The 27,814-nt window shown below is 41.7% G+C and overlaps 1 protein-coding gene across 9 annotated transcripts in view; it reads right to left on the bottom strand.

Annotated features, from left to right (window-relative positions):
* The window catches only part of LOC129727094 (uncharacterized), a 358,152-nt gene that overhangs the window by 161,744 nt on the left and 168,594 nt on the right, over nt 1-27,814 (bottom strand). For 8 of the 9 annotated variants that reach the window (XM_055684561.1, XM_055684547.1, XM_055684548.1 and 5 more), the window contains 2 exons: nt 9,241-9,438; nt 9,012-9,179 (listed from right to left, as the gene is read on the bottom strand). In XM_055684561.1, the coding sequence (XP_055540536.1) occupies nt 9,012-9,179; nt 9,241-9,438 (366 nt within the window). The remainder of the gene's footprint in view (nt 1-9,011; nt 9,180-9,240; nt 9,439-27,814) is intronic. The other variant, XM_055684552.1, reaches the window with a different exon arrangement.

Raw genomic sequence — 27,814 nt, 5'->3', positions numbered from 1 at the left:
ACCAATTAAACGAGAAGAATGCGTGAAGGATTTGGGAGTCTGGATCGATAGTCAACTCACTTTCAAGGAGAATAGCTTCTCGATATTTAGGACTGATAATGAGAATTGCCAAGAATTTCAAAGACGTGTCCTGTTTAAAAAGCTTATATTGCTCATTAGTCCGCTCGACGCTAGAATACTGTTCGGCAGTGTGGAACCCTCGTTACCTCAATGGTGTTAATAGAATCGAGGAATTCAACGAAGATTTTTTCGTTTCGCTCTTCGTCATCTACTAGGAGCGATCCTCACCAGTTGCCCAGTTACGAAAATCGCGCTCAGATCATTGGTCTCGACTCTTTGCAAGTGAAGCGTGATCTTTCACGCGCTATGGTAATTGCCGACACCCTCATGGCGCGAACTGACTGTGCTGTGCTTCTGGGTAATATCGACATAAACGTGAATTCCCGAATTGTTCGGAACAGCCTTTTCCTACGAGTTCCTTTTCGTCGCACAAACTACGGGACAAACGGAGCTCTCATCGGACCACAACGTGTTTTCAACAGTGCCTTCACAGGATTCGACTATCACCTTCTTCTCTTCTAGGGCCAGATAGAGTCTGTTGATTTTTTTAAGTAAATAAAACATATATGTAAAACCTTCAGCCACGGATCCTGTTTTGCTGATACTTGACGGACATGCATTTCATACTAGAAATGTCGAGTTTCTTGAGTTAGCTCTGGATAATTACGTAACAGTTGTATCCCTACCACCTCATTGTACACATCGTCTACAACCACTGGATGTATCCTTCATGGGACCGCTGAAAACATACTACGGATTACGAATGGACAACCAGTCGCAGGCATTGCGGCACTCTTCGGTGAAGCGTATAAGAAGATTGCATTTGCGGAAACTGCCGAAAACAAATTACGTTTATTTTTTTCGTTTCATCTAACCCCCTCCTTCCCTCGTAAGACATCGTAAGATTTTTTGATACCCCCCCTCCCCCCTAGTAAGATCTTACTACCAGCATATATAGATTTTTATCCGTCGGCATACATCACAACCTTCCACCAGACGACTCCAACCACCAACACATGGGCGAGGATGGGACCAATATGTCCAGAGCTCCGACACAAGCCATCTGCGGTGAGATGCCGTCCATGTGATATAGCTTTATTAACTTGTTTTTGTTAATCAATACACTATTAGAAATCATTAAAAGGCATTTATTTAAGCCATGATTTCAAACAATCAAACATGAAATCACTTTCTAGAATTAGAGGTTAAAACAAAACAGTAAAATTTTAAAATAAATAAAAATTAGTATGGGGCCATCCACATTCCACGTGGACAGCTTTGGGGGGGAGGTATGTCTAATGTCCACGGTCCATACAAATTTTTTAGAATTTATATGGGTAGTTTTTCCACGGAGGAGGAGGGGGGGTCAAAATCGTTAAAAATCTGTCCACGGGGAATGTGATGTTACTCATCATTGACGGTACTCATTCTTCGCCCACACATGTGCTGAATGGATCTCAGCATCGCCCAAATCTTCAAAACCTCAGTTGTCTCTTCTGCATCAATATCCTTTGCATTAATCAACTCCACGTTTGAGCTCCAGTTTCATCGTCCTCATTCGTTTCCTCTTCTGCCCCTAATTCGAGGTAATCGTCCTTCCGTAATTTTCCTTTTATGGATTTTACCGTTCACACTTTAATGAACATGGTTGTTTGAACTAGAGGTGGGATAAATGGTTCACTATAGTGAACGGATCAGAGCGGTTCCGCTCACTAAAATGAACTAGTTCTTTTTAACAGCTCACTCGCTCTTTTCGTTCCTACATAATTTTTAGTTTTTATCAGTGTAGCTAATTATCAGATACCGCAAGCGAAAGCCATGTGAATGCTTTACACCTGATTTGCCAAGCGCAAGGTCGCGCGCAAAACTACAATAGAACTCCCAGAAACAAGCTGCCACCAAACGTCAGCCCTAATATGCATAACCAGGGTTGCCAACGTTCCAGTTTAAACTTGATTCCTCCAGTTTTTTTCAAGTGATCCAGTCAAACAGTTTATTCCCAAAATCTTCCAGTTTTTTTTTCAGATATTTGCCAGCTTTATCCAGTTTTTTATTCACTCAAGCTCCGATTGGTTTTCGGAAATATTTTTGAAACGGAAATTTTGTAGATTGATGAATTATTATGACACAGGATGGCGAAAAAATTTTCAAAATAAAATTTCCTGATTTTTTATTTTTCAGCATTCAGCACAAAAAAGTACAACGTAGATCAACGCAAATCCGAAATCACAGTGGATAAAGTATAATCGGATATGAAACCCAACAGTTGATGTCCCGATCTAATCTTTTGCGCTGAAAAAAATCAGTTTTTGCACTAAAAGCCGCTCAAAAAAATCGCGTCTTGGTTTGAAAAATTTTCCCTGAATATTTGTCAGTTCTCTGATTTCCCTGATCGAAAAATGAATTCCCTAACATTCTATGATTTTTCAGGTTTTTCCAGGTTTTCGACAACCTGTAACAGCATTTTCAGTATACCATCTTCTCGCACGAAACACGGTCAAATAAAAGACGGCATGACATGGTTGAGATAAAACCAAACAAATAGATTTTACCAGACCATAAAAAAAATCTTCTATTTATTTTCTATTGCGTAGCAGTTCAAAAAATGTTAGAGGACTTAAATACCACAAGATAGCGAAGTCAGAAATAATTGAAATTTAAACTTCACTGATGTAACGGAAGGAAATGTTGCGTTAATATTTTTCTTAAATATAAAAGTAAATGGGAAAGCTCTATATCTTAATTTTGAGATAGATTGATTGCGTAATTTTAAATTGTTGCTGTTAGAGGAATTTTTTCAGTCCATAATTTTAACAAAATGTAACAAAACAAGACAGTTCACGCTCGACGCCTGGGTTCGAATCCCACCGCCGACATAGGTGTCGATGGTTGTGAGGTGGCGTGATCCACTCACAACCAACCCAACTGGTCTAGATTCAATCCTAGCCGACACCGGGAGATTTTCTGAGGCGAAAAATCTCTGGGATCACGCCTTCCATCGCATGAGGAAGTAAAGCCGTTGGCGCCGGTCCGTTAATAAACGGGTCGTGAGTTAGGGTCCTGGGTGTAGAGTCGTCTCCCTGGGCGTCGGTGATTGGCCACAACAGTGGCGGAACTAGACCGACGGTAAATAAGCGAGAGTAAAAAAAAAAAAAGACAGTTCTGATTAAAATGAGTAATTTTTTGCGAAGAGTTATCTCTTAAGATCCAAAATTGACACTGACTGGGTTCAATCCCCGTAACAGAAAAGCTCCTTCACAATCATTTTTTCCTTTTTTCTAAATTTATTTGGGATCCAGTTTTTTCTTCAGCCTTATTCCAGTTGAATCGAAAATTTTATTGGCAACTCTGCTTATGAGGCAGGGTACCCGGGTACCCACAAAATGAAATGATTCTTGCTTTTCAATTTTTTGACCGGTTTCTGATCTTGGCCTGTCCAACGATTGGTAAATCTGTCTACTTTTAGAATTCGGAAACGACATGAAGCTGAGACCACATCTGGTTCCTGTAAATCCGTATCTTCGGGAGCCTGTTCCGGTGAGACAAACTAGTAGGACTGTCAAAAAAACCGAACAACATTGGTATCAAAATGCATGAGTTGATTTTCATTCATTTGGAGCCCATCTGATAAGTTGTCTGAAATGGCCATTTCGGAGCAGATTCCCGATCTTGAATATGGTCCCAAAGATCCGGATTTACGGGAGCCACATGGGGACCAATGGACCCCACAAGGTCCCGTATACTGAAAATACACAAATTTTCAAATCTTTTGATAGATCAAGATCGAAAATCAGTCAAGAACTGAAGAAGTAAGAAGCATTTCATTCTGGCGGGGTTCCCTGCCGAGTACTTACGTGTGTTAAAATGGCCGAGTACCATGGAACAGGGTGTAATTGATCAATTTTTATAATATTTTCCAATTAACTAGCTTCATGTACATTTTTCCCAAAATAGTCTATATTTAAAGCAAGTTCTGGCATGTGCTCTAGAAAACCTCTATGGCTATTGGTTCTGTCGTCTCCTTCATGAAATAAATTCGAGAATTCTATGAGGTAATATGAGATAAATTGGGGCGAAATTGATCACCCCTGAAATCCATACATTCTATTGGAAATTTCCTTTTTTCTTTATGTTTATGATAAATGATGATCTCTGGACTGAAAAATATCTATCACAGGTAGTTAGAAACCGAAAATAACGATATTTCAGGTTGAAGTATATTCATTTTGCACGAGCTGCACGTTTGCTAAATTTGCTCTCATTTGATCATTGTTAAATCGATTTCAATTCGGTTTGTTGCAAAAGCTTAAAAACTAGCTCTGAAATTGAAGTCTTTGAGGTTTCCTGTGAATTCATCAGTATTATTTTGATGGTATGGAATAATCATTGTTGAAAATTATATTTTTTGAGCTTTTATCAAACTTTACCCACTTCTCCAAAATTAACGTAATTAACTCCTAATAAGAAATACTTCAAGTAAATTTAATACTTTTTTTGTGATTTAAAAACTTGTTCGATCAAATTTGATTGAGTTTTGACTGAGTTAGAAGAATTTTTCGAAAATATGTTAAATTTCACCAAGCATGCAAGGGTTAACTTTGACAGGTATGTGAATCTTTCAAAAGTTGCATTTTGGGACTCGTAAACATTGCCTAGTTTTGTAAAATCAGTATCTTTTGATTAGTATTTTTTATCACGAATTTCCAGGTGATCAATTTCACGCCACTGATCAATTTCACCCCATTCCACGGTACATAACGGTTAAAAGTTCTGTAAAATCGATTCAAAATTCGATTTTTATTATTTTTTTGCCGTAATGATATTAAACACATATAAAATCAATAAAATCATCTGAAAAGACAACCAAAACTAAATTCAGTTCTGAGATATTGAAATTATGCCTTAGGTTACCCCTCTTGCCCCCTTGGAAAGGGCTACCAAAAAGTGCAGCACAATGACTAAAAGTGATAGTATGGGTGATCTTACCGCATTGGTGTGTTGGGGACGGTTGTCTCCTAGCTAAATTTTGCATTGTTTTTAGTAAAGTGAGTAGGTAAACTTGTGAGTTATTGGAGGCATAATGTTCATCATTCGGTTGAGTAACAGACCAAGCATATTCTGACCATTCTGCGGCTATAAATCATTTCTGTCATGTTAAGTTTACAAACCTTACAAAGTTTTTGCTTATAACTGAAACTGGGATTGTCAAAAATGGTTCGCTCGCTTGCGGCACCAACTTTGAACCCCCATATCTTTCTAACGAAAAATAACACCATGTCGAAACTTTCAGGTTTTTCTCTTGAAATTTTTATTATTTATTCGAAAAAATTGGACACCGGATTTTTAGTGATCCGTTTTACAAATTCTAACCCGTTACAATTTGCACAACGAAAATTTTAATTCCTTTTGACCAGCCATGGTCGAAACACCGAATTGTGCTGCCCGGTTGCCACTTTTGCATCGAAACACTGCACGGCGTGTATTGCAACTGCCACGGAATGTTAGTGTTGAATCGACAACACGCAGAGCGATGGCCGAACCACCGGTGGCAGTGGCTGTTTTTCATTTTCGCCACGGGTGTTTCAAACTTCGGCAAACACCGGAATCGAGGGATTTGGCTTCGTAAAAACACCGGCCGCAGCCGAGAGTTTCAGCTTCGAGAAAGCATCTCGACGACACGCTCGCCTGCTTGTCCTAGCGCGGGTTGATTTGATTAGTGATGGAAAATATCGAGCAAAATCCGTTCGCTTTGGCAAGGGAGGCGAGGTCGCAAAAGCACTTGTTTACTTGTTAGTTAAATGGTCATTTAGGATGAATCCTATATGGTATTTGCAAGTGCAAGAAATAATTCGTATGCTTTGTGCCGTCAGCGCCGTCAGCGATAAATCAACAACTATTGTTAGCGCCGAAATTAAACGATATTATCGATAAGAAGCGATCATCCAAATTAACGATAAATATTGATAACTTTTCCATCTGTAGATTTGGCCGTGGAATTTTAAATAATTAGACTTGTTATTGAAAAAAAATATTGTCGAAGAAACCATACCGATCGAATAAAACGTTCCACAGTGTTTTATTTTGCCGTTTTCGTGCGATTAAATAAATAGAGAATCAAATGTTGATTATAACCATAATGTATGTTCGAAGATGTTTCAAGATATTCAAAAATGCATCTTTCTATGTAGGAAGCTGAGTGATCAATCCACCTAAAAGTGAGATAGTAAATTTACTTTTTTATCAGATTTAGATAAATGCTTGATGTCTCCGGCAAAATTTTAGATGATCGAAAAACAAGAAACTTGGCCGAAGACATCATGTTTCTATCGCTTACATATTATGAGCAAAATAAAGTTTTCTATTAAGAGGTACTGAAAATCACAATTTTCATTATAACTTTTTTCTCAGATTTTTCCGAGTTTTTAAACCTTCTACAAAGTTATCAGTCATCCAAAAATGCATGTTTGTGCAGAACATTGTTTTTTATCTCCCAAAATAAAAAATTTTTTTGACATATTTCGATATTTTTGGAGATATTTTCACCTCAACCATCTCCAAATTACGCAATTTTACTCAAGTGGCAAACCCATACGATTAAATAACTATCTTAAGACTTACAAAAATAGGTACAAACTTTTGTATGTAAGAGTATGTAAGCAGCCTTTGCGCCTGATTTTCAAAGCTATTTGATGCCGATTTTCATATAAAAAAAATTAAAAAATAAAACAGTTTTGAGTTTCGAAGGTAGCACTAAACGATCTTGAGCTAATTATGCATGCACACTTTGGTGACGTTAGTGTTAAAAATAGATTAACCAAAATATGAGTTTCTTCTATATTAATCTTCAGATATAGAGAATATCATACTAGTAAGATTTCCCGCTGCATTGGTTGCTCATTTCGTCAGATCTTGTTATCACAGAAGCACTTGAGTGGCCAAAAGTGGAAATTAAAACTTTTTCTTTGCTCGTCCCTTTTGAAATCGGGTAAGAAGAATAAATGGAATTTGAAAAAAAGCTACTATTTTCATCCACGCTTACATTACTGAAAAAAAATATATTTAAATTTAAAATTATTTCAAACATATTCACCATTTTTTTACCCTTACTAAAGCATGCATGCAAGTTAAACTAAAGATCATTTAGTGCCACCTTTGAAACTCAAAACTCTTCATTTCAAAATTTTTGTATATAAAAAGCGGCATCAAATAGCTTTGAAAAACAGGCAGAAAGGCTGCTTACATACGGTTACATACAAAAGTTTGTGCCTTATATTGAAAGTCTTAAGATAGTTATTTTATCGTACGGATTTGTCACTTGCGTAAAATTGCGTAATTTGGAGATGATTGAGGTGAAAATATCCCCAAAAATATCTAAGTATGTCAAAAAACTTTCTTATTTTGGGAGATATAAAATAACAATGGTCTGCATAAACATGCATTTTTGGATGACTGATAACTTTGGAGAAGGTTTGAAAATTCGAACAAATCTGAGAAAAAAGTTATAATGAAAATTGTAATTTTCAGTACCTCTTCATAGAAAACTTTATGTTGCTCGTAATAGAGATAGAAACATAATATCTTCGGCAAAGTTTCTTGTTTTAAGGTTACCTGAAATTCTGCCGAAGACACCAAGCGTCTATCTCTATCTGATAAAAAAGTATATTTTCTATCTCATTTTTTGGGTGGATTAATCACTCATCTTCCTACATCGCAAGATGCATTTTTAATATCTTAAAACATCTCCGAACATACATTATGGCTATAATCAACATTTGAATCTCTATTTATTTAAACGCACGAAAACGGCAAAATAAAACACTGTGGCTCTTGAATATTTTTGCTATTTGGTTATCGTGCACATTTATACAAATATACAGACAAATGTTTTAATTATTGCATGGGAGAAATGTAATTTAGTAGCAGGAAAACTAATTGATGGTCGATCGTACACATCAGAACTAACAATTCATGTTAAAGCATTGGTGGTTGAACGTTTTACCGATTTTTATTCATATTTTAATATTCGAACTTCACGTTAATTGACTGCTCACCTTATTTTGATCTGGAGCCAATCTAATAGCTGTTAAAACCCTTATTTATTCGCTTAGTTTTGACCCAGTATTTACCTGCGGTGCTATCAAAAGCGCCCGTGAAATTTATCAGTATGAGCCCACTTTCGCATAAGCTTAGTTCGTAAACAACTACCTGGAATCTTTTTCTTACTTACGGCGTGAATCGCAGTGTCGCTTTTTTCCTGGGTAGATCAATAGAATAATGAAATTCGCTATTATAAAAATTTACACGCAAACAACTCCATAGGCTATGGCCGTGGACATTCTGGCGCGGCCTGCACTGCAGAGGCTGCTTGTCCTGCCGCAGGTTAATGTAGAGCTTTACTTATGGCTGTACACTGACATGCGGCAGGCCGCGCTGGTATGTCCACGGCCTATGGCTGATGCAATTTCTTCGCAATGCTGTGTACAATGACAAACCAGCAAGCTTGTATTGCGCTGCTTTCTCGAAGTTGAAACTCTCGGCTGCGGCCGGTGTTTTTACGAAGCCAAATCCCTCGATTCCGGTGTTTGCCGAAATTTGAAACACCCGTGGCGAAAATGAAAAACAGCCACTGCCACCGGTGGTTCGGCTATCGCTCTGCGTGTTGTCGATTCAACACTAACACTCAGTTGCAGTTGCAATAAACGCCGTGCCGTGTTTCAGATATGCCACTCAGTGTAGAGCGTGGTTTGGACATGGCTGCTTTTGACTGTTCTTTTGTAAGAAAAATTTCCACAAAATTAAATTTTGGATCCATGTGACGAAATTAAAACTCCCGTCATATCGTAGAAAAATATGGCATTGAGTAATACCATTGTCTGCTTAATGAACTTGAGTGATATGCCTTTCACCAAATTTCTTATGCAACTCCGGTTTTAGGACATACCGAAACTTACCACATATGCATCGTATGAATAAAGCTCAGCGTCACAGTCATCGCATAGGTAAATATCAAAAAATGCTGGTTCTACCATTTGTTCTGCTTGTAGATCACAATGCTGAGAGTTCGATTGCTTCGGTAAGAGGCACTTACGATATGAACTCTGTGGTGGTTGGTCATAAAGCTAAAAAAAGTTATAAAAATAAAATAAATAAAAACAAACGTATAAATAGTAAAAACGGTACCATGTTTTCATTCCGAAAAGTTACAAGCAGCTTATTGGTACGGCGTTGGTATAAAGATGTTGTTGAATTATAGTTGTTGATGAACCTTAAGGTGGCGGGTTCGTAGGAAGCCAAATCAGTACAAAAACGCAGCAGGAATACACATTTATGAAAGGAGTAGCAAATTACAACTAACTCACGCATTTTTTCCAGCCAGTTCTGAAAATTAGAAAAAAAAACATTTTTATTTTACTACTAGTAAACGGCCACGACATGATCTACTTGAGACCATGTTCCATTAATTTATATGTATTTATGTGTCAATACGTTTCTTTTCGCTCTGGTTATTAGTGTAGCTTGACGCTTTATAAAGACAAGATACTTGACTTGAAAGAGCTACACATTGGTCCGAATGGTTTATTGACGAAAATTCGACATCAGTTCTGGCCAGTGAATGCGACGCGTACCATCAAGCATGTCTTGGAAAGGTGTATTCAGTGCTTCAGGTTACATCCGAAAGATGTACAGCAGTTCATGGGCAATTATCCAAGCTCGGGCGTCACTTCTGCTGATCCATTTGCTAGAACAGGAGTAGACTACGCGGGCCCTTTCCTGTTGAAGCAAGGGAGGGCGAAGGCACGGAATAAGGCGTACGTCAGTGTCTTTGTCTGTATGGCAACTTAAGCGATTTATTTAGAGCTGGTGAGCTCCTTAAGTTCTAATGGATTCTTGGATACCTTGCATCGTTCTGTTGGAAGTCGCGGAAGTGTCAGCGAAATGTTTTCTTTACTTTGTTGGAGCTGAGCGTCAATTGGTCTAATTGAAGAAGTTACTGAGATCACAAATGTTAGTGAGAAAGCTCAATGAAATCTGTCAGCCTCGTGGGATCTCCTGGAAGTTCAACACTCCGAAGGCTCCACACCAAGGTGGCCTCTGGGAAGCTGGAGTAAAAAGTATGAAGAGCCACCTGTACAAAGTGATGATTGAATCATATTTCACCTACGAAGAGATGACAACGTTATCAATTTGGATTGAGGCCATCCTAAATTCAAGGCCCATGGTACAACAAAGTGACGACCCGATGGATTACGAAGCGTTGTCGCCCGGTCATTTCTTGGTTGGCCGTGAATTGACAGCAATCGCTAAGCCAATCTACGATATTCCCATGGAATCAATTAGTCCAAAATTGAAAGCAGTCGTTCTGGAAAAGATGGTCCTCGGAGTACATAACTGGATTACAGCGACGCAACAAGTGGAACAAACCCCCACCGTTGCTCTGTGAAAGATTCTTAGTGATATTGAAGGATGATAAGTTATCGTTATCATTGATAACCTGCCCCCGCAAACTTGGAAACTGGGCAGAATTACTAAAACTCACCCTGGAAACGATGGCGTTGTTCGAGTGGTAACTGTACGAACCAGCACTAAGGAGTACACACGACCCACAACGCAAATTGCCGTGCTACCCATAAATGATGCAGATCCGGCCGACCAGACTGGGCAGGTTGAGAATTGAGCCATCCGGCTCCGCGGGGTGGATGCTAAAGTTGAAATCCTAAACTTCATTCAGTGTATAGAGATGTCGTATCTCACAAGCCCGTTATGACAGTTGTTATAACTTTATGTTGGTTTTTTTTTTTTTTTTTTGATTTTTGCGTTTCCGGTTAATTCATAGAAATGTTCACTTAATAAAAAGGTTACCGTCGCGCACGGATGTTAGATGCTATACAGTCCATTTTGAGTGTTTTATTTGACCGCCTAATTCCGTCCGAAAGAGATACTTTAGAAAGTAAGACACCAGATATTGGTGCCGTTAAACATTAATTTGTATTTGTGCCGTGTCAAATGAATAGGCTGACCAGGACTACCGTTTTGAACGGGACAATACCGTTTATTCGACCACTTTTAACCGTCTCGTCTTTCTGCTGAATGTATGTGGACTGATGATTGCAATCTGAGACCATGAGAGCCATAATTATTTGAGAAAACTTCGATATTCTTTGCGACAAAATTCACGGCCTTATTTCTAAAAATCACAGTCTACTGTGCAAAGTTTTATTGTCAACTAAGTAATTCTTTGTACAGGATAAGGAAGGTTTAGCAATGCAATCAATGCTTTAGTTAATTAAAATTTCCAGAAATTTATCTTCCCAAGTGCCCCGTTCTTGAACCCATTTGTCCCCAGCCTACAAATGAATGAAAGATGGAAAAAATCGGACACCGGCAATATCACCGTTGGTTGCGCCCGCCCTAGTTTCACATTTCTCGAGAAATAGAACAATGAGAAAGGACCCATACTAAAGTAAGGAAGGCCGTTACAAATTTTGTTTTCATTTTATGTCAACACCCCCCCCCCCTACAAAAATCTTGAATATTGGGAGGGGAAGAAAAAAAGCTCATACCGTTTTATTCATTTTATTTGTTTTCCGACAGCATTAATGCTTAATTTAGCAATGAACAAGTCCAGTTACAGAGAGAGTGTCGTCAAAAGGCAAGCTAAATAGATAATAATAATAATAAAGTGTTATTTTTCAACATTTATTTGAATGCAAGTTACAAACGTCATAACTTGCACACAAACTTTTGTCAAAGATTTTTACTTTCGTCTCGGTGTTATTTATTTTTTGCCACCCCCTTTGCTAAGTTTGATAACTTTGAACATAAAAAGAATTCGAAATTTGTATCAGCCTAATCTTATGAAAGAATAAATGGCCCTATATTTTCCTCACGAAACACGGAGTGCTTAGCGTTTTCAATCGATCGGAAAGCTTTTCTAGAACTGAAATTGTTCGTAAAAATGAAGTAATGTAACGTGGATTTTTCCCAGCATAAGAGGCTGATACGAAGCATCTACTGCTTAGTTTCAAATCCGATCGAATACTTTTTCAATGGGATTTCAAAGTTTCGTTCACCTATGTTACACTTTTTTTGCTGAATGCTCAAAGTCCAGTTTCGAAGTACCATGCTGACCTAACAAGCCAGTCGTCGTAGGTTCGAGTCTAAACTCGGGAGAGACTGTTAGTCTGTGTTTAATAAACAGAAGGTCAAGGTCCGAATCGGAATGTAGCACCAATGCTTTGCTGGAAAATATCAAATTAATGTTATGTTTCAGGGAATATCAGGTAAAATCAGGGAATTTAATTTTGGAAACTTTCACGCCCCTCTGCTAGAGTAATATTCTACAGGGTGGATTCCCCAGCATTGTTGATACAGTTAGTTAAGTTGGTTAATACATTTTATACGATCTGGTCTTAATATTTGTTTGTAAATTAACAGTTTATTCTTGAGACGAAGTCTAGAATTTCTGTTGATAAGAAACCAGCTTTATTTTTTGAATAACATTTTTTAATGTTGAGTTGTAATAGACTTTTGTTGCACCAAGTGTAGAATATATTAATTTTATTCTGGAATATTTCGAAGTCTTCTGCATTGGTTATTTCTATAAAGAGCTTCATGTCGTCAGCATATACAAGCACATGTTTTGACTTAAGAAGAAAAGAAATGTCATTTACGTATAATATAGAAAGAAGAGGGCCCATGTGAGAACCTTGAGGAACCACAGAAGGTACTTCTATTGGGTTTGAAAAGGAATTTTGAAAGCGGACTATTTGTATTCGTTTTGTTAAGTATGACTGCAGCCATTCCAAAAATTTTGTTTCCATTCCGTATTTTTCGAGCTTGAAGAGCAATAAAGGTATGTCGATTCTGTCAAATGCCTTGCTAAAGTCCGTATAAAAAGCTTCTACGTGGTTGCCATTGTCCATTACAGTCAAAGTGAAAGTTATGAATTCCAAAAGGTTTGTGGTAGTTGATCGGCCTTTGTAAAAGCCGTGCTGTTGAGTTGTAATTTGGTGTTTTACTTGCTGAAAGATTTTGTCATTAATTATTGATTCGAATAATTTTGGAATGCATGAAATAATGGCAATTTCACGATATTTACGAATGTCAGATTTAGCGCCAGATTTGAAAATTGGCATTAAATATGAAGTTTTCCAGAGTTCTGGAAAAATTCCATTCTTTAGGGACATATTGACCCTCTAGTGCCCAATGCCGCCATTTGGCGGGCTTCAGTCGAAGTTCCGAAAAGCTTCAATGAATACTTAAAAAGTGTTTACAATAGTTTATAGTGATTTTATCGAAGTCCGTATAGAAATTAATTTGGGCACTAGAGGGTTAAAGAGGTGTTGTAATGATGTAGATAGTTCTTCTGCCAAGTTTCTGAGAAAAATTGAAGCTATTCTGTCAGGTCCAGGACCTTTCGTAGCGTCTAAATTTTTAAGTGCGTTCTGAATTTCGAATTCAGATATTTGATTGACAGATAAAGAATTCGAAAATTCAGGAAAATACGAGAAGTATTCGCGGTCGCGATCTGTTTCTTCATATGAGGTGTATATTTCTTGAAAAAAAAGTGGCAAAAAGACTACATATTTCATTAGGCGTCATCCATTAATTATGTAAGGACTTTTTTTCGAAATTTTCGACCCCCCTCCCCCCATAATAAGGCTTAGTAAGATTGTCTTTTTAGGGATTGTCTTTTTAGGGAAAAAAATATTTTCGAAGGTAAAACATTTTTTTTACACATGGCATATCCGTAGAGGATTAAACAAAACAAGTTAAAACAGTTAATACTATGTTAAAGTAAACAAAATTCAAAATTATGTAAAAATGATGTGAAGCACGCAATCACCCAGCGACGGCGAATTCACTGCTTTCCCAAGGTTCAACTGTTAAGATCGCAGAGATAAATAATTCAACTAATTTAATTTTTTATTTTTTTTAGTTTTGTAAACTTTGTTTTCAGTTTTTTTTTTAAATTTTTCAATCTTACGTAAGATTAACTTGAATCCCCCTCTCCCCCTTCGTAAGCATTCGATAGAAATTTGGATACCCCCCCTCTCCCTCTAAACCTTTACGTAATTTGTGAATGACCCCTTACTAGTTTGTCCTGCATTGTTGTCAAGATGCATTTGTGATGGAAAGTTGTTACTTTTTAGTTTGGTTTTCACGTAATTGAAGAAGTTCTTAGGGCAAGACTTGATTTGATGTTCGATTTTACGATTATGTTCATCATGTGCAATTTTAATGGCTGCGTCAAGTTGACAGCAAATTCCTTGGTAATTTAGAACATTTTCGCTATTGTTGTCTTTTTAGTATATTTTATGTGCTTTTTGTTTTCTATTTTTCAGGTTCTTCAATTGTGGATTAAACTTCACTGGATATTTGTTGGTGTTTGTTCGTCTTTTTTTTAGTGATACATTTTCTGATATAGTTTGATTAATTATTTCATAAAATTTTGGTACTTATTCGTTGACATTTCCTTCTTCACAAATTATACTACGCCAATTTATTATGCGAAGTCTACGTTCGACTTGTTCGAAGTCAGTTTTGTGGTATTCCGGTACATCCTCGTACTCACAGTCGCTAGGGTACGAAGTGTTATTCATTACTATTGAATATTCAATTGCTGTGTGGAATGCTTTATTTTTCCAGATGGGATTCAATGATGCATCTACACAGAAGTCTTCAGTGCAGTTTGTGAATAATAGGTCTAAATAAATTTTTTGTTTGTTTTTGACATGATTGTTTTGATATAGACTGAGTTCTGAGGATTTGCCAAAAAGATACTGCAGTGTTTCGTTTTCGCCTACGACTGGGAGTAAGATAGATTCGTTTTCAATGTCTACAATAAAGTCTGCATTACGTTGTTTGAAGTCGCCATAGATATGCAGTTTTACTTCTGGTTTCATGTTAGACATAATAGATTCTAGAGTTTTGAAAAATGATTCATACGAATGTTTATGAGTGTGGGGGTGGGAGGTTATAAACACGATTCCGAGAGCATACACTTTTTTTTATAGCGTTAGCTTCAAGCTGAATTTAGGAAATATATTTTAATGAATTGTTTATAGCTAGTGTAAGTTTACTCACAATTTTAGTGCAAGAACCTTTGCGAATAGAAGCAATCGTATCGATTGCCACGCGTTTTTTGTATGTCTATAACCTATAATTTTAATCAGTTTTCAGTTCGCAATTAATGCCGCAAATAGTAATTCTAATATTAACTTACTTAATATTCTGAATAGTGGTTGCAATTTCAGTGATTTATAGGTTAAAGTTTACCATTTGATTAGTAGTAGTTCAGTATTTAGTCGTATTAAATGTATCAACCAACTTAAGTACAGAGTTATAATCGTGCTCCTCTCTCAATCGTCGACGAAGCGAATGGCGACTTTTAGGACTTCGGGTTTTTGACACTTCGTTTCGTCCGTCGACTGATCGAGGCGACTTGATCAGCGCCACGTCGACGTTCATCGACGGCACCGTCGTAACGAGGGGCTTGGTCGTTACATACCCCCGCCCGTAAACCTTGGTGCCCTAAATCTCCCGAGGGCACTGCTGGTTTACATTGATCTCCAACGTCCAATACCGCTAACTTGACGGCGGGTCGCCGTAGAACCCCAGTCGATGTCCGTACTAGAGCCTTACGAATTCTGCCGTCCCAGCCGGGGAAGACCATCTCCACACGTCCACGGATCTCTTGATTCCGCCCAGTCCCATTGACTGCGAGAACAAGATCTTCCAATTCCTTGACGTTCTCGAACCACTTACACCTCCGAATTATTACCGGCAGGTACTCGCGGATCCATCTCCTCCAGAACTCCCCGGTGATGAACTGAGCTAATTTCCAGCTACTGCGTAGAGTTGCATAGCTATTGACGTCTGCTGCCGGTTGGAGTTTGTTACCCGTGGAACTTCCCAGTAGGAAGTGGTTGGGGGTCAAAGACTCTTGGTCCGCCGATTCCAGAGGTATGTAGGTTAGCGGCCTGGAGTTGACCAAAGCTTCGGCTTCGTAAATGATGGTCTTCAGGGTCTCGTCGTCTGGTTTTCGCTGAGTGTCCAGAGCTGAACCGACTGCTACTTTCACTGACTTGACGAGGCGCTCCCACACTTCACCCATGTGTGGAGCTGCGGGAGGGTTAAATTTCCAACCGGTTCTAGCGTTCGTAAAGGTAATCGCCATAGCATTGTTTAGTGCTGCAATCTCCTTCTGAAGTTGTCTGTTTGCCCCTTGAAAACAAGTGCCGTTGTCGGAGTAGAAGAGTGCAGGCGAACCCCGAGGGCATATGAGTCTGCGCACTGCCATAACGCATGAGTCCGTAGACAAGCTGTGCACAACCTCCATATGTACTGCCCGAATCGTCAGACAGGTAAATAGTGCGATTCAGCGTTTCGCCTGGCTACGCCCTGCTCTGATTAGCACTGGTCTAAAATAATCCACCCCTACGTACGTGAACGGGCGGACGAATGGTTCTAATCTATCTTCGGAGTGGGGTGCCAAAGGTGGTGATGAAGGGATGGTCCTGGAGACCTTGCATAACGCGCAGTTGTTTGCCACTTTTCTGACAATAGCTCGGAGATTCGCCACTTCGAAACGCTGCCGCATTTCGTTCACCACTGTCTCGCGGTTGACGTGTCGATAAAGGCGGTGGTAGAAGTCCGTTATGAGTGTTGTTACAATGTGACGTTCCGGGAGGATAACAGGGTACTTTGCATCAAACGGTGCAAATGCCGCAGCTCCAATGCGGCCCCACATCCGAAGAATCTCTTGTTCATCCATGTACGGCCAGGTTTTATAGATGGGACTAGACTTCGACACGGTTTGGTTACGGCTTTCCGGGGTCCCTTGAGTCGACTTCAGCACATTTCGCTCGTCCGGGAAAGTCTCTTCTTGCGCCATCCTCCAGAGCAGCCTTCTCTAGCTCTGTCTGAGTTAGCAACTTCGCTCGAAGTTGTTGACCAACGTTTCTTCGCCTAGAGCTTTCGACGAAGCGTATTATATAAGCTGTTGTTCGCTGCAATTTCGTTCACCGGCTGAATCTCAAGTAATCTATGAGTGGCGCCGTATTCCAGTGCACCTGCACTCTTCGGATTTCCTGGTGAGTCGTCTCTACCGTCGTCTGCTTCGGCCAAAAATGCTCACCGTGATGTAAAAACTTGGGTCCGCGCAACCAGGGACTGGCAGATTCTAAGTTTGGGCCGCTCTTACACTTCGTGGCATCGTCCGCTATGTTGTTTTTTGATTGAACCCATCTCCACTCTTGTGGATCGCTGAGTGTTAGGATTTCTCCAATCCGGACAGACACAAATTTGTGGAACTGACGATCGTCGGAACGAATCCACGCCAGCACCGTCGTGGAATCACTCCAGAAAAAGCGTTGCGCCACTGGATATGTGTGCTACTCTAGGACCGTAGTCACGTACCGAACTCCTATTACAGCAGCTCTGAGCTCGAGCCTTGGGATGGAGATAGTCTTCAAAGAAGCCACCTTGCTCTTAGCTCCAACCAGGACCAGTTGAGCATTGCCATTTCGTACTAAACGAAAATATACGGTACACGAGTAAGCACTTTCGCTAGTGTTGACGCCTTCGTCAACACGTAGAGGCGGGTGGGCGAGCGGTGCCTCTAAAAACCGCTATCAGAATCGCTGCCAACTGAAAACTAAATAATCAGCGCAGCTGGCTCGATGCTTCCGTACTGCCACACAGTACAAAGCGAAGAACGAAGCAAGCAAAGGACGCGGAAATCGCACACACGGCACAAATAACTGGCTCAACTGGCAACGGTTAACTGGCCCGGGAGACAGCGCGAATGCTGTTTAAACACAAGAAAAATGAGCCACCACACTAAGGTCCAATGCGCACTTCTAGCGGACACAAACAAATACTTTCGGATTAATGATAAAGCACTGAGATCATTCACTTTAACTTTTATTTATACTGATTTTTTTTATACTGATTTAATAGCGGCGCAGAAAGTTCTCGTCTCCTCTATCATCTTCCTCCATGCGGTAGAATGAATTAGATTCTGTTGAAGCGCAGTCGCTCACGTGTTGTGTTCCATTTAGCAGGAGAATGTACCAGAAGCGTCAGGAAATATCCTTCGGTGTGTTCCTTCATTCGTAAAGGACATTATACGTTGGCGTAGTGAATGGAAAGAGCATTGTCCTGCAGCGATGATGCAAATCGGTGTGAGATGCTCAAAACTTGTTCGCTGCGCGAACATCCTCCCCCGCGCAAAATATGTTTCCTGGCCGAACCTTTTAAAAGAAATTCTTGTAAAGTGGTCATTAGTTTATTCCACTTGACACAGTAATGTAGTGAATTCCTCATACGTCAAAGAACTTCCCTTCACAATACGTTTCAAACGGCGAGTCTTTTTTTCAAGGCCCGAGGGAGACAACCCAATATGCCAGTCCGTAATATCTTGGCCCAGCAGCGGAACATATGCTTACCAATGGCAATGAAAACCATCATACAGTAAACCAGTGCTTTTAATGCAAAATATTATAGCTTTAAGTTACATTTAGTTTCAGCTCGTAGTCGGCAGCGAGGATAAAAAATTTGCTTTTAGTTATTAAGATACTTTAGAAAGTAAGCTGCCAGATATAATTGGCGCCGTTAAACATTAAATTGTATTTGTGCCGTGTCAAATAAATTATAGATGAACAAAAAAAAAAATACGTTTCAAATGGAACTTCATACTTTTAACAGCGGCTTCCCATAGACCACCGAATTCTGGAGCGTTAGGGGGTATAAATTTCCATTCGATCTCTTTACTCCTGCAAAACGATTCTATTTTGTTGATTGCAGTCTCATCACGAAATAAGCGGTACAGCTCGTGTAGCTCGGTTTTTGAACCTTGGAAGTTCGTAGCGTTATCTGAATGCATTTCACGGATTATGCCTCGGCAACTCCCAAACCTTTGGAGAGCGGCAATAAATGCTGAAGTTGTTAAATCCGACACAAGTTCAAGATGAACCGCTTTAGTCACCATGCAAACAAATACGGCGACATAAGCTTTTACATAGGTTGGTTTTCTGAGTCCGTGTTTAATAGCAAACGGCCCCGCATAATCAACTCCTGTCACTTCGAATGGGGCTGCCGGTAAGACACGACATCCTGGAAGATTTCCCATGTATTGGTTGATACGTTTAGGCTTGACGCGGAAGCATTGGATGCAGCTTCTAGTTATCTTCCTTATCGCAGATCTGGAACCTAACAACCAAAACTGTTGACGAAGAGCAGATGAGAGTCCCAAGGGACCTATGCGCAAATTTTCTTCATGATAAGCTCGCACTATAAGATCTGTAATCGGGTGACGTGGAAGAATATACTGATGTTTGGAGTTGAACTGCAATTGAGAATTTTGCAGTCTTCCTCCAACACGAAGTGCGTTGTTGTGCAAAAATGGCCCAAGCGATCCAATTTTATGACATGGTTCTCCTTCTTCTACTCGAATAATTTCATCCAACAGAGTTTTTTGCTGGATAACAACTACTATATACTACTATAAACTATAAACTATATACTATAAACTTTTGAAAAGTGGGAGATCATCGCAATTCACCAAAGACATGACCAGCACTGAGACTGGTTTCATATCAGGCAATTCATCATCAGGAATATCATCGAGAGCTATCGGTTGAGGGTTTCTCACATTTCTTTTGGTTTTAATTGAAACACGACTTGTTCTTACCATGTCCCAAACGGGATTGATTTATTCAAAACTCCACTTAACTGTAAGTCCCTTCTTAATTTCAAGCTTTTACCTAATACTACTTTACATGTGAATTTGTGTATGTCGGTATATGAAAATAGGCGGACCTAGGGCATTGAATTGTCATTTCTTGATACAGTGTGGCTTGCTATAAAACTCACACTGCTAGCTGGCTATTCCTATGCGCCTGAGCGTAGGCAATAGCACATGTTCATGATGTCCGCAAGTTGCGCTAGTGTCTTAGCTGCTTGCGGCTCTCGTTCTATTTCGTAAGGATAAAGTGGAACGAGAAAGAATCGTGGGAAGTTAAACATTGCTGGCTGTGCTGGCAATGCTTTGTTTAATTTATGAGGTGTTGCAAATATGGGATCGAAAAGGTTCTTCGGCTCTCATGCATGTACATGCACTTGGTCAATTTTCAAGTGGTTGCATGTACATGCATGGGAATCAGGATTTGTGGTGAAACATGGTTTTAGGAATTTGGCTAGCTCGGTGGGAATACTCTAGTGGTCTGCATATGGCTAGTGTCATATGCAACACTTGTCGTGGGAATAATTTGGAAGATGTTTGACTATCCGGTCCGTGGGAATATGTTTTCTGGGTCCGTTAGGAAAGTCATTAAAATTTGGAGGATCATGTTATCCTCGTAAGGTTTCAGCTTACACGGTTGGTAATTTCCGAAATTTAGAAATGATGGACCTTCCCACCATAGTTGATCAAGTTTCAATTTCTCTGGCAGTTGTCCTCTCGAAACAACATCAGCAGGATTCTCCTTTGAACGTACGTATGACCAAGAAAAATTGTCATTGTTCGAAACAATTTCTTTAACACGTGCCTGATTGAACGATTTAAGCAGTGAAGGTGGCTTTTTCAACCAAGCCAGAACTATTTGGCTGTCCAACCAAAGACGAATAACGGAAAAATGCATTTGTAGAGCTGGAAGCACTTTACGGGTTAACCGAGTTAACAGCAACGCGGCACAAAGTTCTTTGCGAGGAATCGTCAAATCTTTCAAAGGTGCGATTTTGGACTTTGAAGAAAGTAATCGCGAAGTGCAGTATCCTTCGTCATTGATACTGCGAACATACAAGCATGCCCCATAGGCATGCACCGATGCGTCAGCAAATCCATGAAGTTCAATTGTACTGGAACCAGGAACGGAGATAAATCGTGGAATTTCTATTTTGTTAACATGTTGCAAAGCGCTATAAAACTTAGACCACGTTTCGAGAAGCTCTCCTTCCAATGGGCAATCCCATTTCAGCTTAGCCACCCAAGTCTTTTGCATCAACTGCTTCGCAAGCACCACAGTGGGTGACAGAAATCCCAAAGGTTCGAATAATTTCGCAACTATGGAAAATAAACGCCATTTTGTTATAGGCTTATCATCCGATATGAGATCAATTCCGAATAGAAATTTGTCACTCGAAGGGTTCCATATCAGTCCAAGAGTCTTGATAACTTGGTCAGATGATGTCTGATTGGGATAAACTAGCTTCTCACGTTCGTTATCTGGAATATCACTCAAAATTCTGGCATCGTTAGCACACCATTTGTGTATTGGAAACTGTCCCTTTGATAACAGTGAACGGATTTGACATTGGCTTTCGATGGCTTCTTCTATAGTATCAGCACCAGTTATCAAATCATCTACATAGCAGTCTTGGAGAATAATGCGTGAAGCTAGAGGATACTGTGAGCCTTCATCTTCGCATAACTGTACTAATGATCGGGTTTCCAGGAAAGGGGCTGCTGCTGTACCATAATTCACGGTTTGTAGCTCCAGGACTCGTACACTTTCACTTGGATTGACACGCCAAAATATGCGTTGAACGGAAGTTTGTTCCGGGTTTACAAGGATTTGTCTGTACATTTTAGATATATCAGCGGTGAACGCGAATGGAAAGCGGCGAAAATGAAGTAATATAGATATCAAATCATTCTGCACAACGGGCCCAACATGCATTACTTCATTTAAAGATTTCGCGGAAGCAATCGATTTATCTGATGCATCGAAAACTAATCTAAGTTTTGTGCTAGAGCTGGTTGGGCGCATTACAGCATGGTGAGGTAGATAATATACCAACTTGCCAGGCTGATCAAATTTCTCCTGAAATTTCTTGCAATGGCCGAGAGATTCATACTCATTAATAAATTGGGAGTACAAACGATGTAGCTCAGGATTTTGTTGCAAACGTTGCTCAAGGAAAAAGAAGCGGCGGAGGGCTGACGGTCGATTACTGTCCAACAGGTCAACGTTATCACGAAACGGTAGATCTACTATGAAGCGTCCAGAATCGTTTCTACGATATGTTTTACGGAAGATTTTTTCACATGGATGTTCCTCTGCTTGAGGCAATACGGCATCTTCCAACTCTTCCACTTCCCAAAATCGTTTAATCATTTTGTTTAGGGATTCAATCGATACTGCATTCACTGATTGAGAATTAACAACCGGATCATAAACGTCGTGTACTTCACCAGAGACGACCCAGCCTAATTCTGTTTTACGGAGTTCTGGTAAACCGGGATCGATAACATACTGTCCTGGTTTCATTAACGAGAAGAAGTGTGTAATACCGATAAGCAAATCTACATTACTTACCTCACCAATCAGACGAGAGCCGTGGTGGCTCGTGCTGTATCAAGAATTTGTCGCCATGTTGCTCGGTTTTGGGCTGTGTTTCGCCAGTTCCCCAGGCGTCTTATCACCCGCAAGTCTCCTTCGATCTGGTCGAGCCATCGTGCACGCTGCGCCCCTCTATTTCTGGTGCCGGCAGGGTTGCTGAAGAGAAGTGATTTCACAGGGTTGCCGTCCGGCATCCTTACGACATGACCGGCCCACCGCAACCTATTAACTTTCGCCAGGTGTGCAATGGGATTCTCTCCAAGCAGCGCGTGCAGTTCGTGGTTCATACGCCGTCGCCATTCTCCGTCGTCCGTCTGTACTCCACCGTAGATAGTCCGTAGCACCTTCCGTTCAAAAACTCCAAGAGCGTTAAGGTCCTCCGCGAGAAGCGTTGTCGTCTCGATCCCGTAGAGGACTACCGGTCTTATCAGGGTTTTGTACAGCGTCAACTCATGCGTCGTCGCACTCGATTCGATCGAAGTGTCTTCCGGAGTGAAAAGTAGGCACGATTTCCTGCCTGGATGCGTCTCTGGATCTCTTTGCTGGTGTTATTGTCGGCGGTCACCAGCGACCCCAAATACACGAACTCATCGACCACCTCAAGCTCATCACCGTCCACAGAGACTTGAGTTGGGAGGCTGATGTTGTTCTCCTTGGAGCCTCTCGCTCGCATGTATTTTGTTTTCGACGCATTTATCCGCAATCCGATCCGTCCAGCTTCGGCTTTCAGTCGGGCGTAAGTTTCCTCCGCCGTCGCAAAGTTACGTGATATGATGTCGAAGTCATCCGCGAAGCCCAGAAGCTGAACAGACCTTGTGAAAATTGTGCCCCTCGTGTCGATACCCGCCCTCCGGATCACACCCTCAAGGGCGATGTTAAACAGCAAACAGGAAAGTCCATCACCTTGTCTCAACCCTCTGCGCGATTCAAAGGGACTCGAGAGTATCCCCGAAACACGCACGTAGCACATCACTTGCGCCATGGTAGCTCTGATCAATCGAGTCAGTTTATCCGGAAATCCGTTGTCGTGCATGATCTGCCATAGCTGTTCTCGATCGACTGTATCATAGGCCGCCGTGAAGTCAATGAAGATGTGATGTGTGGGCACGTTGTACTCGCGACATTTCTGTAAGATCTGTCGGATTGAGAAGATCTGGTCCGTGGGGCACGGGCTCTCATGAAACCCGCGTGGTACTGACCCACGAACCTCCTGGTTAAAGGTGATAGACGACGGAACAGGATCTGTGAGAGTATTTTGTAGGCGGCATTGATAAGCGAGATGCCGCGGTAGTTGCGGCACTCCAGCTTGTCGCCCTTCTTGTAGACGGGACAGATAACTCCCTCCATCCACTCGTCTGGCAGTTTTTCCTCCTCCCAAATCCTGGAAATGACCCAGTGCAGCGCTCTAGCCAGCGCCTCTCTTCCATGTTTCAAGAGCTCGCTCAGCAGTCCGTCTTTGCCTGCGGCTTTATTGTTTTTCAGCTTCCCGATCTCACAAAGAACTACGTGAATATCGGGAGCTGGTACTCGGTCATCCGCTGCTGGTGCTCCTAGGTCAGTTCCTGCTCCGCTTCTGTTTGCTGTTTCGCCATTCAGGTGTCCATCGAAGTACTCCTTCCACCTGTCGACCACCTCGCTGGCATCCGTGAGAAGGTTCCCATCCACGTCGTTGCACATGTCGGCTTGCGGCACATAGCCTCTGCGGGACTGGTTTACCTTCTCATAGAATTTCCGCGTTTCACTGGCACGGTATAGCTGCTCCAGCTCCTCATGCTCACGATCCTCTTGCTGGCGCTTCTTTCGTCTGAGAATCGTGGTCATGTCGTTCCGTGCCCGTTAGTAATTGGCCTTGTTCTCTCTCGTTGACCTGCCCAGGTATATCGCCCAGGTCCGGTTCGTCTCATTCACCGTTGCCTCGCACTCCCCGTCATACCAGTCGTTTCTGCCACTCGGTGCTTCCACTCCTAGTGTCGCCGTTGCGGTCTCCACGATAGCTGTGCGAATGCTGCACCAGCCGTCTTCGAGAGGCAATGCGCCTAGCCCCACCGCTGTGGGTAGCACCGCTTCAAGCTGTTGCGCGTATTCCTCCGCAGCCTGGGAGTTCCGGAGCCGCTTAATGTTGAGCCGCGGGGTACGGCGATGTCGCGCGTGGTATACGGTCGACAGTTTTAAGCGCAATGATACCGCAACTAGGTAGTGGTCCGAGCCAATATCCGCACCGCGGTAGGTACGTACGTTTGTAATGTCAGAGAAGAACCGGCCGTCGATGAGAACATGGTCAATTTGATTTGCTATACGTTGGTCAGGTGATCTCCAGGTGGTTTTGTGGATGTCCTTACGGGGAAAGAAGGTACTTCGGACTGCCAGTCCTCGGGAAGCTGCGAAGTTGACGCATCTCTGGCCGTTGTCGTTCGTCACGGCGTGCAGGCTATGTTGGCCGATCACCGGCTTGTACATTTCTTCCCTTCCGATCTGCGCGTTCATGTCCCCGATGACGATCTTGATGTCTCTACGCGAGCAGCTATCGTAGAGTTTCTCCAGCTGTGCGTAGAACTCTTCTTTCTCTACATCGGGTCTTCCTTCGTGAGGGCAGTGCACATTGATGATAGTGTAGTTGTAGAACCGGCCTTTTATTCTCAACAAACACAACCTGTCGCTGATCGCCTGCCACTTGATCACACGACTCTGCATCCATCCCAGCGCTATAAAGCCGTTACCCAGCTCATTGGTGGTGCCGCCGCTCTGGTAATACTGTGCCCTGCGGCCACAAATCCTCCGTACCTTCTCTCCTTTCCGGCAAAGCTCCTGGAGCGCAACGATGTCGAAGTGGCGGGTTTCTAGCTGATCCAGAAGAATCCGGTCGCCACCCGGGGCGTTCAGCGATCTACAGTTCCATGTACCGAGCTTCCAATCGTCGTCCTTATTTCGTCGCCTAGGTCGTTGCCAATTGTTCCGGTCCGTATTCAATTCTTGATTGTTCGTAGTATTTCAATGTTTTGGCATGCTGCCTTACTAGGGCCGCGGATGCCTAGTCTCGCGACGGGGCTGCCGTCTTGGGTGTAGCTGGCGAGACGCCGCATTTCATAATTCAGCCGTCCGCTCCGGATCAGACGCTGTTTGAACCGCCCCTAACATGGGGAACAGACGCTCGGACAAGCTGCCCTCCTAGGAGAGCAGCTCCCCCTTCCCTGTCAGCATGCGACCAAGTTCCCACCGGTTCACCGATCTTCCCTTGGTTGCTCGTATCCCAGTCGGTACCACGTGGAGGTAGGGATAGGAGTTGCTGGGCATTATGCTTTGGACCACACTGGGGTCTATTTTATGCCAACTAGTACGGGTGTACTGCTGGTACGCCCTGCCCAGCCGTTTACCAAGCAAATCTACATCCGAAGGCTTATTAAACGAGGGATCGGCCAAACGCAGCTCAGATGGAATTTTCCAATTCGCTATATCGAAGGATCTACGCGGCAGATGACTAGTGATTCTGGGAACAACTAGGCACTTCAAGTTTGTTTCATAATCAGTATGCTGCGAATTCATTCTGACTGTAATAGGCGATTGGCCTTGAAACGAGCATTGCTAACACCAAGGACATCGATGTTGACTGATTCACCTTCTAAACCCAACTTGCGGTACATTTCTTGCGAAATCAGATTTGTCTGAGCATCACAATCCAGAAATGCTCTACAAGGGATAGCTTGACCCTTACTATCAATCAAATTAACTAAAGCTGTTAGCAACAACACATTCGGAAGATGTGCCTTTCCAACGTTTACTGAACAGGATGACGAAATCGTCTAAGGCTGGGATGAATGGTCGCTCTTTGAGTTTTCAGTAGATTGTATGTTGGGCTTAGGTTGACTCTGTCTGCTTGAATTCGAAGACTCACTCAAAGGTTTTGCACTCTCAGGCACATCGGGCGTTTCTATATGTAGCAAAGTATGATGTCGTTTTTTACATTTACTACACGTACTTTTCGAAGGGCAATCGGTAACACGGTGCCCACGACGGAGGCAGTTGAAGCAAACTCGAGATTCTTTAACTTTGTGTAATCGATCGGAAATCGCCATGTTGCGAAATTCCATACACTGGAAGTTTAAATGCTCTTTACCACAAAACTGACAAAGGTTAGATTTTGGAAGAGTAGTTGCCGCATGAATCTTTGCGTTAGCAAATTTCGAAAGAGGTGGCGAAGGTTTATCCTGGATTTGTCTTGTAGCTTGTAACCTATCGGTTTCACAGCGTTCCAAAACGCGACACTGTTCCTTGAGGAAAGTCATTGTTCCTTTCAAGTCAGGTATATCACCATGTTTAAGAGTTCGTTCCCATGACTTGCGGGTTACAGGATCAAGACAAGAAATCAAAAGTTTGTTCACGAACAACGAAGCAGTGCCATCGATTGGCTGGTTTAGAAACTTCAGCCCTTCCACATGGTGGTCGCAGGTTTCAATAAGAGCGCGCAGCTCACTGTGAGATTCCTTAGTCATCTTTTTTAAATTCAACAGCCCTGAGAGGTGAGAATCGATAATAACACGTTTGTTCTCAAAGCGTTCCACTAAAATATCCCGTGCGTGAGCATAATTATTTTCAACGAGAGTTTTCGAATCGATGATACCTGCAGCTGCACCAACCAACGCTTTATCGAGATGATGTAACTTGATAGCATCAGAATCTGTACATCGACCAATTATATCCGTAAACAGCGCTTTAAAACGAGGCCAATTTTCATATTTTCCATCAAATGTCGGAATTGGAGCTTGCAACAGTTGTTGCTGAACTACTATTTGAGGAAACTGGCTAGCGCTAGTGGAAGGAATGGCCGCAACTGCAGTCATGGGATTGGATGATTTTGATAACATTTCAATCAGACATTCCACTCTGATCATGGCGTCTGTATGAAGGGCTTCAAATTCGCTAACCTTTTCATCTTGATCCTCAAGTTTGGCACTAGGAATCACTTTGAGGACTTTTTCATGAATCATATTGAATTCGGTGTAATGGTCATCCAATTTTTTCGAAATTACTTTGAGAACAGAAAGACTCACCTGAGACGTATCTTTCTCTGCACGCTCTATTTGCTTAAGCAATGCGGTAACCTTGGCCTTCGCTGATAAATGAGCGGCTTTGCAGCATTCATCGTAGATTCGGCTAATTTTCTCTCCGGCGTGTGGGATAACGGCATCTGGACTCACGGAAACGAAACACACTGATGTTGGATCAGTAGCACTTTCACACTATGTTCGAGTAAATTGTCACAAGAGATTTGTTCAATCTTCTCGCGGAAGCACACTTTTCACTAACACGGTAAACGTTCACTGTCCGATTTTTCGGATCCGGCTCGAAGGACCAAATTATGTTGACGCCTTCGTCAACACGTAGAGGCGGGTGGGCGAGCGGTGCCTCTAAAA

The sequence above is a fragment of the Wyeomyia smithii genome, chromosome 3 (genome assembly GCF_029784165.1).
Source record: "Wyeomyia smithii strain HCP4-BCI-WySm-NY-G18 chromosome 3, ASM2978416v1, whole genome shotgun sequence".
In the NCBI taxonomy this organism is placed as follows: Eukaryota; Metazoa; Arthropoda; class Insecta; order Diptera; family Culicidae; genus Wyeomyia; species Wyeomyia smithii.
This window is presented reverse-complemented; position numbering and strand designations above follow the sequence as displayed.